The sequence below is a fragment of the Equus caballus genome, chromosome 13, assembly GCF_041296265.1.
Source record: "Equus caballus isolate H_3958 breed thoroughbred chromosome 13, TB-T2T, whole genome shotgun sequence".
In the NCBI taxonomy this organism is placed as follows: Eukaryota; Metazoa; Chordata; class Mammalia; order Perissodactyla; family Equidae; genus Equus; species Equus caballus.
The window spans coordinates 27,940,129-27,959,982 of record NC_091696.1 but is presented as its reverse complement, the minus strand read 5'-3'; the positions used below and the strand labels follow the sequence as shown (position 1 = coordinate 27,959,982).

The 19,854-nt window shown below is 36.8% G+C and overlaps 1 protein-coding gene across 11 annotated transcripts in view; it reads left to right on the top strand.

Moving 5' to 3' along the window:
* The window catches only part of LOC100062082 (S-adenosyl-L-methionine-dependent tRNA 4-demethylwyosine synthase TYW1), a 214,316-nt gene that overhangs the window by 161,228 nt on the left and 33,234 nt on the right, over positions 1-19,854 (top strand). For all 11 annotated transcript variants that reach the window (XR_011424631.1, XR_011424630.1, XM_070231776.1 and 8 more), the window contains 2 exons: positions 10,886-10,996; positions 19,158-19,325. Coding sequence is in view for 9 of the 11 variants with exons in the window: in XM_070231776.1 (XP_070087877.1) it covers positions 10,886-10,996; positions 19,158-19,325 (279 nt within the window). In the remaining 2 variants the exon portion in view is untranslated. The remainder of the gene's footprint in view (positions 1-10,885; positions 10,997-19,157; positions 19,326-19,854) is intronic.

The window sequence follows — 19,854 nt, the reverse complement described above, 5'->3', positions numbered from 1 at the left end:
TCAATTGGGTTTTTACAGATTGAGGAGACAGTGCAAAAGGCAGGAGTGGTGGAGTCTTACTGCTGATTTCTTGGATCCTCTCCTCTTTTGATATTGCTATTGTTGCTGATTTCTTTCCTGACTCTGGTTTTGTTGATTTACTAGAATAGAATGTAAATTATACCACAATTAGGACTTTGTTTGCTTTTTTCAGTGCTGTATCTCCAGCACTTAGAAGTATGCCTAGCATTTAGAAAGACCCAGTGACTAATGGTTGAGTTGATGCCTGTGTGAACAGATGAATCTGTGGAGCTGCTGGTGGTGGTGATGATGATGGTGGCTGAAATTTATTCATACTTTTCTGTGTGCCAGGCCATGTTCTAAGTCTTTTATTTGTTTTAGTTATTTTAATTTTACAACAATACTGTAAGATAGAAATACTATTTACACTCCCTATTTTACAGAGGCATAGAGAGTTTATCTAAACTGACACAGCTGATTGCAGAGCCCAGTAGATTAATTGCTACTCTGTACTCTTTTCCTCATATTATACTTTTTCCTCTTTTCTACCATCCTTCCTAACTACTCAGGCCTTTTCTACTTTGCACGTCATCCTTTTCTCCCTCAGTTCTGTTTGATAAGTATTTAACATTTACCTTTGGAGTTTTTACCTCAGTTTTCATCAATTTTCAGTCCATGTATTGCTTCCATCTAAGAAAGAAACGTAAATTAAAACTCGAATTTAAAATCTGTCACTAAGATCTGGTCTAAATTTTAGATGTGAACGTCTAGGTCTTTTGGCACGCAGCCGAGCTGTACATTCAGTGTGATGTCACTTTCAGATATTTCCCCTCCTTCCTTGTATTATTGTATTTGTCCCCACTACTAGGGGAAAAAAATCCTAGACTCTCAAACAGAAAATACTTGAAATTATAACATGCCAACTTCTTAACACTTCTTGCAAATCACATTGTAACATTTTACAAATCACATTGTAGCCTGAGTAGCAAGCAGCTAAACTGTTTGCCTGAATTAAATACCTTCCTCCCACAGGCTGGCCCCATGCCAAGTGGTTAAGTTTACGCGCTCTGCTTCAACAGTTCAGGGTTTTCCCAGTTCAGATCCTGTGCGTGAACCTAGCACCACTCATCATGCAAAGCTGAGGTGGCATCACACATACCAGAGCTGGAAGGACCTACAACTAGATTTAAAACTATGTACTGGGGGACTTTGGGGAGAAGAAGAAGAAAAAAAAGATTGGTAACAGATGTTAGCTCAGGTGCCAATCTTTAAATAAATGCCCTCATCCTCATTTTTATATTCCATAGCATTGCACCATCCCTGGCCCTACTAGGTAATATGCCACAATCAGAAAATCATGCAGTAATAACCAATCCAGCACCTGTGCAAATTAAAATTACTAAATCCCCAAACAGAAAAAAATGGGTTTAATTCAAATTAAATTAATACAATCCAGTTTCTACTCCCAGTTTTTTTTCTTTTTTAACGAAAACAAGGATAAAATAACAGTGTTAAGTATTTCCTTTCCAAAGGAAATTCCAGCTTTCAACTTGCAAGCAACATCTGCACCCAGGTTTTGTTTTAATCTAATCTATATGGCGTCTAATACCATTTAGACTTTAGGAAGTGCTTTAATTCATTTTAACAGACTTAAATGAAGTCTCTGATACCATTCCATTGAGCAAGCTCCCCACAGACACAGTGAAATCCAGAATATGAAGTTGATAATTTGAAATAAGATCTAATCAAATCAAATTTAATAACATTCCTTTTTCAGTAAACCATAGTGCTTCTGTATGTCTTTGGCAATCTGAATATAAGTATAATATAGATAAAGAGGTAAATGTACCGGGAGTAGTTATTTATATTGACCAAAAGATATGAAGAAAGTAAAAAGGAAAGCCATAAAGTAGATGGAAATATTCCCAGTACACTTATAACAGAGCTCTTATAGCCAGAATTATATAGAGAATTTGAAAAAGAAATCAGTAGGAAAAAGACACATATCCGCGTAGAGAAATATTCGAAACACTTTAACAAGTATTTTACAAAAGTAGAAATATACTTAACTAGTAATCAGGCAAATACAAAGTAAAACAATGCAAGAGTGATTAAAATTTAAATGTCTAAGAACATTAAGTGGTGTTGAAGAAGAGAAACAACTGGAACTCTGATACCCTGAGGGTGGAAGTATGATAAAATGACTTTGGCAACCAGTTTGGCAGTGTCTGCTAAAGTTGAATGTGTACACATCCTGTGACCCAGTATTTCCACTCTTAGGTACATCCAAGAAAAATGTATTCTCTTGTCCATCAGGAGTCAAGTATGATAACACTCATAGGAACATTATTTTGTAAGAGACCCAAACTGAGAAAAAACAAACAACTTTCACTAGTAGTATATGCATATAATGGAGTACTAAATGGCAGTGAAAATGTTTCTACAGTTTACATGCAACAGCCTGGATAATCTCACAAACAAATTCCGTTGAAGAAACCAGACATTAGAAGAATATATGTCCTAATAGCATTTCATACAATTTCCTAAAACAGGCAAAATTAAACTCCAGTGTTATAAGAGATAAAAGCATTGTTTCATAATAGCTAAAAAGTGGAAGTAATCCAAATATCTATCAATGGAAAAATGGCTGAATAAACTGTTGTATATTTATTTGATGGAATACTAGATAACAGAAAGTGAACAAATCTGAACATACAGCAACAGAAGAATTTTATAAACACAGTGTTGAATAACAGAAGCAAGACACAAAGACTATATGGTTGCATTCATATAAATTTCAAGCATAGGGAAATATCTATAATGTTAAAGTCAGGACATTAGATATCTTTGGGGCAAAGAGAGTGGATGGTGAGTGGGTGATAGGTATATTCTTTATGTTAATCACTTTAGCTGTACTTTTTTTTAATTGTGGTCATAAGAGTTTATAACATTGTAGAATTTCAGTTGTATGTTAATGTTTGTCATACACTATATAAGCATGCCCCTTCATCCCTTGTGCACACCCTCTGCCCCCCTTCTCCCTGGTAACCACTAAATTGCTCTCTTTGTCGATAAGCTTGTTTATATTCCACGGATGAGTAAAATCATACAGTGTTTGTCTTTCTCCGTCTGGCTCATTTGACTTAACATAATGCCCTCAAGGTCCATCCATGTGTTGCGAATGGGATGATTTTCTTTTTTTTATGGCTGAGTAGTCCTCCATTGTATATATAAACCACATCTTCTCTATCCAGTCATCAGTCGATGGGCATTTGGGTTACTTCCGTTTCTTGGCTATTGTGAATAATGCTGCAGTGAACATAGGGGTGCATAAGTTTCTTTGTGTTGTTGATTTCCAGTTCTTTGGATAAATACCCCATACTAGGATAGCTGGGTCATATGGTATTTCTACTTTTAATTTTTTGAAAAATCTCCATACTGTTTTCCTCAGTGGCTGCTCCAGTTTGCATTGCCACCGGTAGTGGATGAGGGTTCCCTTTTCTCCACAAACTCTCCCAACATTTGTTTTCTTTATCTTGGTGATTATAGCCATTCTAACGGGCGTAAGATGCTATCTTAAGTTTATTTTTGATTTGCATTCTCTGATGATTAGTGATGTTAAGCATCGTTTCATGTGCCTGTTGGCCATCTGTATATCTTCTTTGGAAAAATGTCTGTTCATATCCTTTGCCCAGTTTTACACTGGGTTGTTTATGTTTTTGTAGTTCATTTGTGTGATGTCTTTTTATATTATGGAGATTAACTCCTTATCAGATATATAATTTGCAAATATATTCTCCCAGTTGGTGGGTTGACTTTTCATTTTGATCTTGGTTTCCTTTGCCTTGCAGAAGCTCTTTAGTCTGATGAAGTCCCACTTGTTTATTTTTTCCTTTTGTTTCCCTTGTCTGAGTAGACATGGTGTTCGAAAAGATGCTTTTAAGTCTGATGTCAGAGAGTGTACTGCCTATATTTTCCCAGAAGTTTTATGGTTTCAGCTCTCACCTTCAAGTCTTTGGTCCGTTTTGAGTCTGTTTCTGTGCACAGAGAAAGATAATAGTCCATTTTCAATCTTTTGCATGTGGCTGTCCAGTTTTCCCAGCACCATTTATTGAAGAAGCTTTCCTTTCTCCATTGTATGTTCTTGGCTCCTTTGTCAAAGATTAGCTGTCCGTAATGTGTGGTTTTATTTCTGGGCTTTCAGTTCTGTTCCATTGATCTATGTCCCTGTTTTTGTACTGGTACCATGCTGTTTTGACTACTACAGCTTTGTAATGTATTTTGAAGTCAGGGATTGTGATACCACCAACCTTCTTCTTGTTTCTCAGGATTGCTTTGGCTATTTGAGGTCTTTTGTTGCCCCATATGTATTTTAAGATTCTTTCTACTATTTCTGTGAAGACTGTCATTGGGATTCTGATTGTGATTGCATTGAATCTGTAGATTGCTTTAGGTAGTCTGGACATTGTAACTATGTTTATTCTTCCAATCCATCTCCATAGAATATTTTTCCATTTCTTTATGTCATTATTGATTTCTTTCAGTAATGTCTTACAGTTTTTCTTGTATAGGTGTTTCACCTCCTTGGTTAAATTTATTCCTAGGTATTTTCTTTTTTGTTATGATTGTAAATGGGATTATATTCCTGAGTTCTCTTTCTGTTAGTTCATTATTAAAGCATAGAAATGCCACTGATTTTTGTAAGTTGATTTTTACCCTGCAACTTTGTTGTAGTTGTTTATTTCTAATAATTTTCTGATGGATTCTTTAGAGTTTTCTATATATAAAATTATTTTGTCTGCAAACAGCAAGAGTTTCAATTCTTCATTGCCTATTTGGATTCCTTTTATTTCTCTTTCTTGCCTAATTGTTCTGGCCAAAACCTCTAGTACTATGTTGAATAAGAGTGGTGAGAGTGGGCACCCTTGTCTTGTTCCTGTTCTCAGAGGGATGGCCTTCAGTTTTTCCCATTGAGTATGATGTTGGCTGTGGGTCTGTCATACATGGCCTTTATCGTGTTGAGGTACTTTCCTTATATACTCATTTTCTTGAGAGTTATGAATGGATGGTGGATCTTGTCATCTGCTTTCTCTGCATCTATGGAAATGCTCATGTGTTTTTTATTCCTCATTTTGTGAATGTGGTGTATCACATTGATCGATTTGCAGATGTTGAACCATCCCTGTGTCCCTGGTATGAATCCCACCTGAGCATGGTGTATGATCTTTTTAATGTATTGCTGTATTCACTTTGCCAATATTTCGTTGAGGAGTTTTGCATCTGTGTTCTTCAGCAATATTGGCCTGTAATTTTCCTTCTTTGTGTTGTTGTTGTCTGGCTTTGGTATCAGGGTGATGTTGGCCTCATAGAATGTATTAGGAATATTTCCATCTTCCTCAATTTTCTAGAGTAATTTGACTAGAATAGGTGATATATCTTCTTTGAATGTTTGGTAGAATTATCCAGAGAAGCCATCTGGTCCTGGACTTTTATTTGGGGGAAGTTTTTGATTACTGTTTCGATATCTTTTAATTGGTCTGCTCAGATTCTCTATTTTCTCTTGATTCAGTTTTGGGAGGTTGTAAGAGTCTAAGAATTTATCCATTTCTACTAGATTGTCCAGTTTGTTGGCATATGATTTTTCATAATAATCTCTTATAATCTTTTGTATTTCTCTGGTATCCGTTGTAATTTCTCCTCTTTGATTTCTAATTTATTTGAGCCTTCTCTCTTTTTTCCTTAATGAGCCTAGCTAATTGTTTGTACAATTTTATTTATCTTATCAAAGAACCAGCTCCTTGTTACATTGATCCTTCCTACAGTCTTTTTTGTTTCAATTACATTTATTTCTACTCTAATTTTTATTATTTCCTTCCTTCTGCTGAGTTTGGCCTTTGTTCTTCTTTTTCTAATTCTGTTAGGTATAGTTTAAGATTATTGATTTGAGCTTTTTCTTGTTTGTTAATGTGGGCCTGTATTGCTATAAATTGCTCTCTTTAGGACCGCTTTTGCTGCATCCTATATGAGTTGGTATGGTGTGTTTTTGTTCTGATTTGTCTCTAAATACTTTCTGATTTCACCCTTTATTTCTTTGATGGCCCATTGGTTGTTCAGTAGCATCTTGTTTAGTCTCCACATTTTTGTTCCTTTCCCAAGTTTGTTCTTGTAGCTGATTTCTAGTTTCATAGCATTATGATCGGAAAAGACAATAGATAAATAGATATAATTTCAATCTTCTTAAATTTATTGCGGTTTGCCTTCTTTTCCAATATATGGTCTATCCTTGAGAATGTTCATGTGTGCTTGAGAAGAATGTACATTCTGCTGTTTTGGGATGGAGTGCTCTATATATTTATTAAGTTCATCTAGTGTAGTTTTCCATTTAATTCCAGTAACTCGTTGATTTTTTGTGTGGGTGATCTATCCATTGATGTAAGTGGGGTGTTGAGATCCCCTGCTATTATTGTCATTGGTAATATCTCCTTTTAGGTCTGTTAATAGTTGCTTTATGTACTTTGGTGCTCCTGTGTTGAGTGCGTATATGTTTATAAGTGTTATATCTTCTTTGTCTAGAGTCTCTTTTATCATCATACTGCCCCTCTACGTCTCTCTTTATCTGTTTTATCTTGAAGTCTGTTCTGTCTGATAGAAGTATTGTGACATCTGCTTTCTTTTGTTTGCCATTAGCTTGAAGTATCGTCTTCCATCCCTTCACTCTGAGCCTATGTTTTTCTTTAGAGCTGAGATGTGTTTCCTTTAGGCAGCATATTATTGGGTCTTGTTCTTTGATGCATCCTGCCACTCTGTGTGCTTTGATTAGAGAATTCAGTCCATTTACATTTAGAATGAATATTGATAGTTGAGGGCTTAATTCTGCCATTGTTTTGCACATTTTCTGATTTCTGCATTTCCTTTGTTTTTTGTCACGTGTATTTTGGACTACTGATTTGATTAGGTAGTTGTCTATGTTGGTTTTCTTCATTTTCTCCTTGTTTATCGTATATGTCTATGTTCTAATTATTCATTTAATTTTTATCATTAGGTTCGTATAAAAAGTCTCGTAGATGAGATAGTCCATTTTCTGGTAGCCTCTTATCTCCCGAGAGTATGCTGAATCTGTCCCCTTCCTCTTCCCCTTCTAAGTTATTTTTGTCATATCTCATTCCATCTTGTGTTGTAAGTTTGTAGTTAAAATGATGAGATCATTTTTGTTTTGGTGTTTTCCTTTTTTTTATCCTTGATGTAGAAGTTAAGTGTTTACCAACCTGATGTGATAGAGAGCTGCCTATTTTCTGATTATTGCCTACCTATTCATCTCCCTGCTCAGGGCTTTGCAGCCCCTCTCCTCTTTTATTTATTCTTTTCCTTTCAGATATGAGGACCTTCTTGAGGATTCCATGTAGGGGCGGTCTTGTGGCAGTGAACTCCCTTAGCTTTTGTTTATCTAAGAAAGTTTTTATTGCTCCGTCATATGTGAAGCAGATTTGCGCTGGATTCAGTATTCTTGGCTGGAAGTTTTGTCTTTCACGATTTTCAATATGTCATTCCATTCTCATATCGTGTAAGGTTTCTGCTGAGAAATCTGCTGAAAGCCTGCGAGGGGTTCCTTTGTAAGTTATTTTCTTCTGCTTTGCTGCCCTTAATATTTTTTCTTTGTCGTTGACTTTTGCCAGCTTTACTCCTATATGCCTTGCAGTAGGTCTTTTACATTGACATAGTCAGGAGATTTGGTAGTCTCTTTCACGTGGATTTCCATCTCTCTCCCCTTCACTTCCCCTAGCCTCTGCTTCTCTCTGTGTCAAGCTCTGGGCCATCCCAGGAGTGGACTGCTGGGCGGGGGAAAGGGCACTTTCTTATACCTGCCTGCCTCCCCCAACTTCTGCCTCTTTCTCTATGTGGTGCTCTGGGTGCTCACAATGCTCCACCAGCCACCACCTCTCTCCCTGTCACCTGCTCTAGGCAATTGTGGGGCTGGTGTGCCAGGCGGGGACGGGGTGTCTCTCTTCACCTGTGCGCTTCCCCCAGCCACCACCCCTCTCTCTCTACACCGTGCTCCGGGTTATCGTGGGACTGGAGTGCCGGGTGGGGATGGGGCGCCTCTCCTCACCTGCGTGCTTCTGCTAGCCACAGCCCCTCTGTGCACTGTGCTCCAGGCGATCCTGGGGCTGGTGTGCCAGGCGGGCTCAGAACACCTTTCCTCACCTGCACACTTCCCCCAACTGTCACCCCTCTCTCTCCATGGATTCTTGCTGATCAACTTCCACTCCCTCTGGGGGATCCAGCCCCACCACCACCTTCAGACGTATGGGTGCATGGGTCTCTCAGACGTCTTTTGTGTTGCATGTATGTCCTCTATTGGTGTATGAATGTCCTTTTCACTGTATTTTAGAGGGGAGAGTCTAAGGGAAGAGCTTACTCTGCCATGGTGCTCTATACATGCATGTTTTATCTCACAGTTTTAAAAGGTTTAGCAAAGTAAGAGAGAGTCTGCCCTGGATTCCTACTGTTTGGGTTCACATTGCTGCTTTCAGCTGTGTAACTTTTTGAAATTTATTTAACAGCTCTAATCCTCAATTCCATATCTGTAATGTGAAGGTAGCAAACCTATTTTGTAACGTTTTTGTAAAGATTAGACAAATATTGGAATCTTTGCTAAGATGTTAAGCACTTACAACAACAGCTGGCATATAGTAAGTGCTGATGAATTGCTAACTCCTGCTGCTGTTGTTATTGTTGGTATCTTTGCCAGTTTATTTGTTCAGAGGAATTTTAAACTCCCATTGGAATTACATTAGATTTATAAATCCATAATGGCTCTTCATGTTTTTGTTAGTGTCTCTCAGAAAAGTTTATTTTATTCACTGTCCATGTTATTTCATAAGTTAACGATTAGGTATTTTATAGATTTATTTTACAATTGTAAGTAGAATATTCTTTGCCTTCTGTTTTATAATTGTATATATAATGTATATCTAGCATATGTTTGGGAAATAGTAGCAAATACTTGGTATGATTTACTGCTCTCAGGCTTGGTTCTAGGTGCTACATGGATTAACACTTTTAATCCTGTATAAAACCCCCATTTTACACAGTTAGAACCTGAGAACAGAAAATTAAAGATAGCTAGTACGTGGTCTGGGATTCACTATGGCCCCAGAGTCCACATTTACCCCACTACTCTCTGCTAGGAAAGCTGTTCATTTTTATATTTTTATTTGGTAACTGGCTATTTTTCCTTAATCTGATTTTTAGCTCATTTTCTTAGGTTTCCAAGAAGCCGTTTATATCATTTGCAAGTAATTGCTTTTTGTATACTGTCCAGTAATTCTTATTCATGTCTTACTGCTTTGATTTTAACTTTCAGAAATATTTATAGCATTATTCTGTTAGTCGGACTGAATGAGAAGGCCTCTATTTCTTAAACTACTAAGAATGGCATTGCCTATTGATTGGAGAGTATTTTCTTTATGTTAAGGGTATGTTATTTTAATTTTTGTGTTTACCATATGGTGTTTGATTTGTTTATTCTGCTTTGTTTTAAAATCAGGATGGTTTTTAAAGTATATCAGATGTTTTTGTGTATCTATGAAGATGATCACATGGCTTTTCTGTGTTGAACTATTAATGTTATGAATTGTATTCACATATAGCATAATATTGAATCATCTTTGCATTCCCAGAATTTCTAACATAGTGCTGAACTTTATTTGCTGAAATTTCTATAAGATTTTTGCATATATAAGTACAAGTGAGCTTGGTCTGCAGTTCTCTGCCATTTTTGTTAAGTATTTAGCATTGAGTACATTCTAGCTATGTAAAAGGAATCTGGAAGATTTGTCTTTTCGTGTATTATATACTGCATTTAAAAAATAAATTTTGAGTACCTTTTCTGGTATGGCTGCCTAATACTGTTTGTTAAAGATCTCTTGGTTTTCTTCATTAAAGATTTTAAGTGTTTCTTATTTTTTACAAATTATGGAAATCTTCAAACGTAGAGAGAAGCAGAGAGATTGGTTTCATTTTGTTCCTCTCTCACCTCACTTTGTTTTTCGCTTGAATATTTTGAACCTTGCTTCTTAAAGCATGGTTTGAGGTTTAACAGCATGGATTTTAATTACCTGGGAACTTGCTACGTATGGAGGTAATCATGTACACAAAACCACATGCATCACATCACCTTTACCTGATTCATTTGGTTATAGGCAAGTCACAGGTCCTGCTCCCACTCTTGGTTTAGATTTTAAACTATTGTCAATAATGTTGGTCTGAGATGTTTAAATCGTAGATCCTAGAAGGGAGCTACAGAGTCTCAGGGTATAAACTTTTTGAAGACTTTGATGACTATAGTCTAATTACCTTTCAGAAAACCAGTATCTCTTTTTGTTATATGGTAAACAAATGGCAACAGTGACAGCTCATAAGTTTGCCTTTTCTGCCAATGGGATCATTAAATAATGAGAAAGCAAGAAAGAGGACAAGAGTCATTAGAAAATCTCGTCATAAACAACTTGAGTGATTGGTACCTGAAAGCTGGAGGTTATTTGAATTAATTTTCAACAGTCCAAAACTGGTCAATTTACTATTCCTTGCTAAATCTAATTCAGTGTGTATTTGTCAAGAAACTTTTGGGTCCCTAATACAGTGTTAGATTATTTTGAGTGTGAGGAAAGAAATATACCAATATCTGTGCCTTTATAAGGCTTATGGGAATTTACTACATTGTTTACCTTTTTTTCATCTTTGTACAAAATATAACTTCTATTTATAGTAGCTCATGCTGGATTTCACCTTACTTGGGTTCTCTCTGGGTTGAAGAAATTTGAAAATCTTCCCAGCTATGTCTTCTACCAAAATAAAAACAAAGTCGGCTTTTCCTTTGTTTTAGCAACAGCGTACTGTCTACAGACTAACTCTAGTGAAAGCATGGAATGTGGATGAACTCCAGGCCTATGCTGAGCTGGTGTCCCTGGGAAGTCCTGACTTCATTGAAGTAAAGGTAAGTTCCTGCTGGCCAGTGCCATGCACATTTCCCTGATGCTCTGTTGGCCGTGGTGGAGTTAAAATCTTTTAAAACTCCACATTTCTCAGATGTTTTGTTTATTCGTTCAGAAATATTAATCAGGAACCTGGCACTGTTCTAGGCATTGGAGATAAAAGCAGTAAAGACTAAGCTTTTGCTCTCATAAAGCTTATATTTTAGTAAGAGGTAGACAACACAAAATGAATAATTAAAAATGACATAGTAACATTAATAGGCTGAGAAATAAAATGTATTATAGTGAGTAATTGGTTGGCTTTTTAATAAACTTTTATTATGGAAAACTTCCAACATATACAGACATAGACTGGTCTAATGAACCCCCATCTGTCTATCACCCAGCTTCAAAAATTATCAACTCATGTTTCAACTTTACCCCTCCCCATTTCCTCTGCCCTTCCCGTATTATTTTGAAGCAAACCGCTACATTATATCATTCATCCATAACTGTTTAAGTATATATCTCTAAAATATAAGCACTCACTTTAAATACTTATTCAGAATACTGTTCTCACAACTAAACAATTTTAACAACACTCTCTTAGTATTGGAACATATAAGGTTTCAAACTTGACCGGTGACTTCAACAATATTTTTGAATCTGGATCCAAATAAAGGCCATTCATTGTAATTGGATATTTCTCCCTTAAACTTCTCTTAATCTGTTAGTTCCTCTGCTATGTATTTTTCCCCCTTGTAATTTATTTTGTTGAGGAAAATTGGTCATTTACGCTTGCTAGTTCCCCATATTTATATTTTATAATTTGCTGATTGCATGTTCCTCTGCCCACTGTGTTTCCTGTGGATTGATAGTTAGATCAAGGGAAGATTGATCAGGTGTGTGTGTGGGGGCGGGGTATGTATGTTTGCTTTTCAAGATTATTTCACTGGTGGTGTTGTATACTTCCAGTGGGAGGCATGTAATGTCTGGTCATCTGTGTCATATTTTTACTGGTGTTTTTTTGAGATGGATTTCTATAAATGGATTGATGTGTCAAAGGGTAAGTGCATATATTATTTTGCCAGATATTGTGGTTGGCTGTTTTATAATTCATGAGCAGGAAGTCTTTTCTGAGGAGGTGAATTTTTTTAAAGTGATACCTGAATAATAAGATGCAACACAGTATGCAGAGACTTGGAGTCACAGCATTCTGGGCAGATGGCACAGCTAGTGTACAGAGGTCCTGTGTGCTCTCAGTGGGGCTGTTGGAGTGGGCGCTAACACAAGATGAGTCAGAAAGGTGAGATGGGGCCAGATTTTGTTAGGCCTTTCAAGCAAGGATAAGAGAATTGGATTGTATACTCAGTTGAATGGTAAGCTTTTTAATACTCGATGTGCTAGGAAAGGGTTTTAAGCTGGAGAGTGGTGTGATCTGATTTATGATTTTGAAAGATCACCCTGCTGCTGTCATGAATGGATTATAGAGGACAGTAGTAGAAGTAGGTAGACCGGTTACAAAGCTATTTCTTAATCCAAGCAAGAGATACTGTGGTTTTGCAGGAAGGTCATTGGTAATATAGTTGGAGAGGATTGGGGGCAGTTGGGATAAATTTTGGAATAGAACCAGCGGAACTTGTTGCTAGATTACGTGTAGGGAGTGAAAGAACAAAAGGAATCAAGAACAGCACCTGGGTTTTTAACTTAAGAAATTGTGTGGATGTGGAACATTTTATTGAAATAGAGAAGAGTGGGGGAGGGAGGCAGGTTTGGGGAGTAATTTCATGAGTTCTATGTTGGTCTTATTAAGTTTGAAGTATCTTGTAAATATCCAAGTATAGGTTCAAATACGCCATAGGATTTAGAAGTCTGGAGGTCTTGGGATAAGACAGGGCTGGCAGTAATGATTTGGAAATCGTAAGCATGAGAATGATAGTTAAAGCTATGGAGTGTTGAGGCAAATAGCTTTGTTGGACAGCTAAGAATCCACAAAATGAGAGAAAGTACCGGAAAATTCACCCAGTGTCCAAAAGTTCTTCACTTGATGTTTATGAAGCTGAATGCACCCTGTGTCCTATCAGAGGCTATTTCAGAGTTTTGCAGCTATCTTTTAGTAAGTTCGGCTTTCTGTATTACTGTACTCTGGAGGGGTGGGGAGGTGAGAATAGATGAAATGTTGCTGTCTGAATTGTGGCGTTTTATCTCTAGTCAGGCCACAGACACTCCTTTCTTTTGAAATTGGTCTTAATTTCAAAAGGCTATCCTTGGCAAGAACTCTAATGATGCAAAGATACAGACTACATCTGAAAAATATGTTTTAGTTTAAGAAAACCTTGCCAATACCAGGGATTAGTGGTGTTTTAATTTATGATTTAGCTATTAAAGAATGCTGCCTTAAATTATGTTGCAGTAAAACCTCTATTATAAAGCAACTTCACAGGATTACGTGGTCACCTTTTTCCATTTTCCTTCTTTCTTTCCTTTCTTCCTTCTTTCTTTGCAGTCATCTTTTCTGTAATAAGTGAGATATTTTATAATCTGAAAAGAATCAACCAATATTATTTTTTAAAGAAAGATGGCTACTTTGTAAACTGTAATTCTCTGATGGGTATGTTTTAGTTGGGCATACTTTTAACATAACTAGGAAATAGATAACGCCTTCTGTCTGTGGCTGAGATGTTATAATGGCATAGTTTCTTTCAAACAACGTTTTCATTTTACTATTTTATCCCTGCATTCAAGAAATACTTTGGAGCTCTCTCCATGTGCCAGGCTTCCTCAAATCACCAGAGATACAGAATTTGATATGGATATGCTAGTTGAGAAATAGATGTCTTACTGAATAAGGCAAAGTCTACAGTAGTAAAATGAACTACTTTGGAAGATTTTATTTTAAAACTCTTGGAGAAATATGTAATCTAATCATAATATAAAATGGTAAAATATAATGTGGTAAATAACAGTTTGTGTTGTGTTGGAGGAAAGCATGGAGATGAGGAACTTGTCTCTCGTAGACCTGCAGTATCAAGTGGCTGGGCCACTGGGGACTGGATCAAGTGCTTTGTTAAATTCAGCTCTCATTTGTCCAGCAAGCTAGTGAAGTATCTTCCTTTTAAACTGAAGTAGGAAAAGGGATCTTTACAGAATATATTATACTATTAAGAAACAAGTAATAAAATAATATTTATTATTTGATTACATTTTAAACTGTATATGTTTAGATATATTTATATAAGAAAAGAATGAAAGATATATATCAGATTGTTAATAGTGTTCTTTTTGGGAGGTGGAGAAGGAAAGGCTTATTTAAATTTACTTGTATTTCTGTGTTGTGTGAATTATTACAGTGAGCATGTGTGGCTTCTGTGATTCAAATGATTGAAATGAAATCAGTAAATGGAGAAGGCATGCTTTCCTGTTCAATAGGGTTAAACTATTTCATGTCTGAAAAGGCAACTTTTTTTTTCCAGGTAATTTTATTGAGATTATAATGGTTTATAACATTGTACAATTTCAGGTGTGCATTATTATTTATCACTTCCTGAATACACTTCATCGTGCTCACACCCAGTAGTCTGATTTTTATCCGTCAGCATACATATGTGCCCCCTTTATCCCTTTCGCCCATCCCCTAACTCCCTTCCCTTCTGGTAACCACTAATATGTTCTCTTTATCCGTCTGTTTGTTACCTTCCACATATGAGTGAAATCATATAGTATTTGTCTTTCTCTGTCTGGCTTATTTTGCTTAACATCCTGCCCTCAAGATCCATCCATGTTGTTGCAAATGGGACAATTTTGTCTTGAAAAGGCACCTTTTTGTGTTGTTGTGTTATTATGTTTAAAATTTTCTAAAATAGAGCAGTTTTTAAAATAATAGTAATAAACCCTCTCCAAAAAACATTTAATAAGAGCTAGCAGTGTGACAGGCTGAGATAACCTCAAACTCTTCCAAAAACAAACACTTAGAGGTAAACATGTTCTGATAAACATTCTTCTGAGAGCGTAAGCGATCTGTGCGGTCCATAAGGGAACTCCTTGGGGGCTGTGAAGAGCAGCGACCAGCCTGGTGGCACTTCACAGCTCCGGTGGAGAGAAGACTTGGGTTTAAAGGACAGAAGACTAGGCCTTTTCACCTTCATTGAAAGGACGAATTAGGATGAAATGACACAGAATGGCACTTGGAGGCTTGTCTCTTAAATATGCTCTTGGTAAAAAGAAAGATCTCCCAGGGCCTAACCGTCAAAAAGGCTTGGTGTTAAAATTTAATAGTACTTCAAGGTCACATAAGTGCCCTGAAGATGTGAAATTCATAATACAAGTAGACCCTAGGCTAGTGATATGCCTGGGGCTCTCTGCAGAAGGAAACACGATACTGTTCATATCCTTTATCTCTGTTTCCCAGACGTGTGTGCATGTGGAGGGTGTGGGGGGTCTGTCATAGTCTGCACACACTGGAATCTCACGTAGGGAAGGTGGAACAGCACAGCTTTGATAGGTTCCTCAAATGTACTGATGTAACCTAGGACAGATTACTTCTCCTTGAGCCTAAATTTCCTCAATAGTAAAATTAGAATAACAATATCAATTTAATAGGTTTGTTTTGAGAATTCAATGGGGTAACATATGCCTGGATTCAGTAAATGTTCAGATGACTTTCCATTAAGTACATTTATTTAAACTAAATCAATAGAAGCTGTCTCCTTATTGATTTCTTTTCTTTCATTGCTAGTCTTGTAAAATATTTTTTTCTGTTATAGTTCCTGTAAATTAACACATATTTTTAGCTTCATTAGGCTTAAACAGGCCTCTATTTGCTAGCCTGAAAATCTTAACTATCATTATTTCCTTGCTTGTTTGTGAAAATGTGTTTCATGTTACAAACATCTGTCTTATTGGAGAATTTTCATAACACAATTCATGTGTAAATGAAATGCTGTCTTTGTATTCTCTGCCTGGCATTGCACCTTGAGAATAGTAAGTGATCAGTAATTATCTGTTGTCCACTGATTTAACACTCTTACTCTTAGCACTGTAACTGCCTACTGAGCTCAATCCTTACAGAATGCGTCTTGCAAAACAGATGTCTTAGCATAGCCTCACTCTCTGTCTCCACGCAAAGGTAAGGATTACCAGTTGTTCATGTGGGTAGCAGTAACCCGTGTTTATCAGTTGATTCATAATCATTAAAACGTAGAAAAATCCTGAATAATATGAATGAAATTTTATGTTAAATCGGAAAAGAGTTCTGGAGTTTAATGTCGTAGAAGAATATGTGACTTGATCCTTAGAGCATTCGGCATAGATTGGTTGGGGGTACAGAGAAGAACAAAGTACAGCCGCTGCCCTCTAAGCTCAGAATTGAGACACATCGTTATACTAGTTATCTGATAAGAGGTATGCACAGGATTTGGTGAGATTGGGGTCAGATGGGCTAGGGGTTCCTGAGAGGAGATTAAGGAAATGGTGGAGAATTTAGCCAGGTAGAGACTGGACACTGAAGTGGGGCAGTCGAGTGAGAAGGCTTCATGTGCCATGCTGAGAAGCTTGGGCTGTTTTTGCGGGGGAAGCTATTGAGGCATTTTTAGGATAAAGGAGTGACACATTTTGGGTATATTGCTGCAAAAAGTCATGGAGACAACGTTTCTTTTCTCATTAAACTATAGGAGACGAAAACGATATCAGGAGTCTTCTGACACCCAGTCAGTTTAATTAGAATGTCGAATAGTCAAACTGCCAAAATACTACTCTTCCCACAGATCTTGAATCCACAGGTAAACTTTCCGGGCAGCCAGTAAAAAAGACCTTATGGCCTGTATTTCTAGAGCAGAGTGATCCATCCAAAAGTTACCAATGTAATGGTGTGGGTTGTGCTTTGCACTGTAAACCTGAAGATGCATAAGTAGTCCTCATCTTCAGGAACTTTCTTTGGGTCTGCTTGTCACTCCTCAACCCTTAGATTCTGGAGTGAATGCTTTTGGATTATCACATTGTACCCATCTGTTTTCTTGAGGTCATTCTCTTTTCAAAATTGTGAGGGCAGAACTTGGTGCTGGTGATAAATGGGGCAGGCATAGGGGTAGTGGTGGGATGAGAAGGTGGCAGACAGCTGTGATAGAAGGGAAAATGAAAGGTTTTTCGACAATTTAGGATCAAGTGTGGTCAAGAATAAAGTCAGGGCAAGTCATCAGTAGACAAGATTGTAGGATGAAGTGAAGTAGCCAAAGCAGAAAGGGGAGCACCAGAGAGTGGGGCATTAGGAGCTAAACTAAGTGAAGGGTCAGGGGTTCTTGACGGTGACTCGACATACTAATTCACTGAGCCCAGTTTCTGCCCGTAGCATTTCTGTCATGGTGAAGCCTCAGGCTCTATGATTGGTTCAGGAAGTTACCCATACTGCCTACCTTACAGCATTTTGTCTGTTAAAATGAGGACGTTCATGTGAAAATCCTTTGTTACCTATAAAGCGTCATGTGAATGTTTGGAAAAGTATTATGTGAAGGCATAATAATGAACTATGGCATTCATTCTCTCATTTCATTTCCAGACCAAATCTCTCCTTAACATTTCATGATTTATTATTGCTAAATAAGAAATATTAAAATGCTTTTCAAAGTCATGTCATGAATTTAAGATCTTATCTAAAACCTCTGCTTCGGTGAACTAATTTTTTTAAATATTCAAAATAAATTCCTTTGAATTAGCTACTATGTTCGTGGTTGTTCATGTAATTCACACATCATAAACAGTATTGAAATTGAAGTAAAGTTTATTTTCATAGCTAATTTGACCTATCAATAAATTATTTTCATGGTTTTTACATATTTGGGTGAGTTTAGCACAACTTTTCAGCCATGCTTTCTTAAAGATTTTTTTAAACTATTGTATTATTTGCTTTTTTTATTCATCTAAAACTCCAACTCACTTTAATGAATTCTATAAATCATTGAGCTGATAGAGAGGATTCTCGTGTTTATTATGGGTCACCTGAGTTCCTGTTAAGCAAGTCATCTCAGTTTAGTATACCAGTGATCTTTTTGAACAGCCTTCTGGAGTAGAGCGTTTTGCAGAGCTCATCGGGGTTGTCACCCAATCCTAGCCCTGCCATCTGTAGGGTCAGGGTCAGTCTTCAGTGCTCATTTATGGATTTTTGATTTAATGTTCTTCTACCCCATCCAGTCTGTCTCCATGTGTCTGTGTCATGTGTGTTGAGAGGGTGTGAGTGGTTATTATTGTTGTTTTATTTTAGTTATTCCCTTTATTTTAGTTAGCAGCAGCATATCAACAGTATTCAAACTATTTGTCAAGAAAGTTTGATTCTGGGTTATTTAAAGAGCCTATAAAGTTAAGATAGCTGTTATTACTAGAAAACTAATCATTTATTATTATATAACTTACCAAATAGAGAACTTAGTTTTATGAAACTTTGGGGTCTTATATGCCTGGGCTGTCAGATAGAGTTCAAAAGAGTCAGAAGCCAACTTATCTTATTGCATTGTACTGAATAGGGATTTCTGTAGAGGTGAGGTACGTGTATATACATGTATGTATGTGTAAAGGTATGTATGTATATCCACAAATTTATTGCGTTTTTGGCACGATTCCGTCTTTATACCTATCGATATATAGAATACATTATAAAATGATCTTCTTAAAGAATAATTCAAAGGGATCCCTATCTGGCCCATTTCAGAAAAACTTTACCATCTCAAGTCTAAACTAAAATGGGAGCACATCTTATTTTTGCAGTGAATAAATTGTGCAGTGAATTTTTATGGGTATCAACTATGCCTCCATTATTGTACTAGGGGATTATACTCCCTTGGGAATTAATCTATTATAGTGCACAAATGAAGCTGAATGAAAAGATATATTATTGGTTCAAATATATTATTGTGACTAGACAATATAGATTGTGACATAGCACAAAGCACAGGTGCCCAAGCACCAGCCTTGTCATAGAGTGGAAAGAGCATCAGCCTGGGCTCTCTAGTGCTGTCTTTGTCACTAACTACTTGTATGAGCTTCTAAGAAAATTTTATCATCTTTGTATCACTTTCTTCACTTTAAAATATGGATTGGATTGGATGACTTCCAGAAGCCTTTCCAGCTCTGAAACTCTTACTCTGTGACATTTAAGTAGGTCTGTAACTCTCTCTAACTGTTGTAATGTTCCCACAGGGTGTTACCTACTGTGGAGAGAGTTCAGCAAGCAGTCTTACCATGGCCAATGTGCCCTGGCATGAGGAAGTGGTACGCTTTGTCCATGAGTTGGTGGATCTGATCCCCAACTATGAAATTGCTTGTGAACATGAACACTCCAACTGCCTCCTGATAGCTCACAAAAAGGTAAGAATAACACAAATAGTCATTCTTCTATCATCCTTATCATTACTGCTCTTTTCTTCTCTTTTCTCTTTATTTTCCCCTCAGCCCTCTTATAGTGAATATCTGCTTGTTTGCTACCTTTTCTAAAACAAACATTAAGAAAGCTCTAAATTCTGCCTCTGGGGCTCATAAACTCTCTTTTCTGTGGAAAATTGCTTTGTTTTTAGTCCTCACCTAGGCACTTGAAGTGCTTTCTGCTTTGTAATTGGTGCATGCTAAAAAACAAAACCAAGACATCCTTGTAATAACCTCTAGTCCTTTTCCAGAATGACAAGGGAAAGCTAACATAGTAAATAACCCTCATATGAGTGTTTCTGTCAGAAGAAATATTGAGGTAGTTTATCAAATTTTAGATCACTTTGAATCTTGGCCTCTGGAGAAATTTTTCTAGGATTCTGGTTCCTGTTTTTCCCCTTTAGTGCTTTTATTGGACAAAATAGGTACTCAAATCTAGTGTAAATAATGCCTAGCACAGGAAAAATTCAGTTGT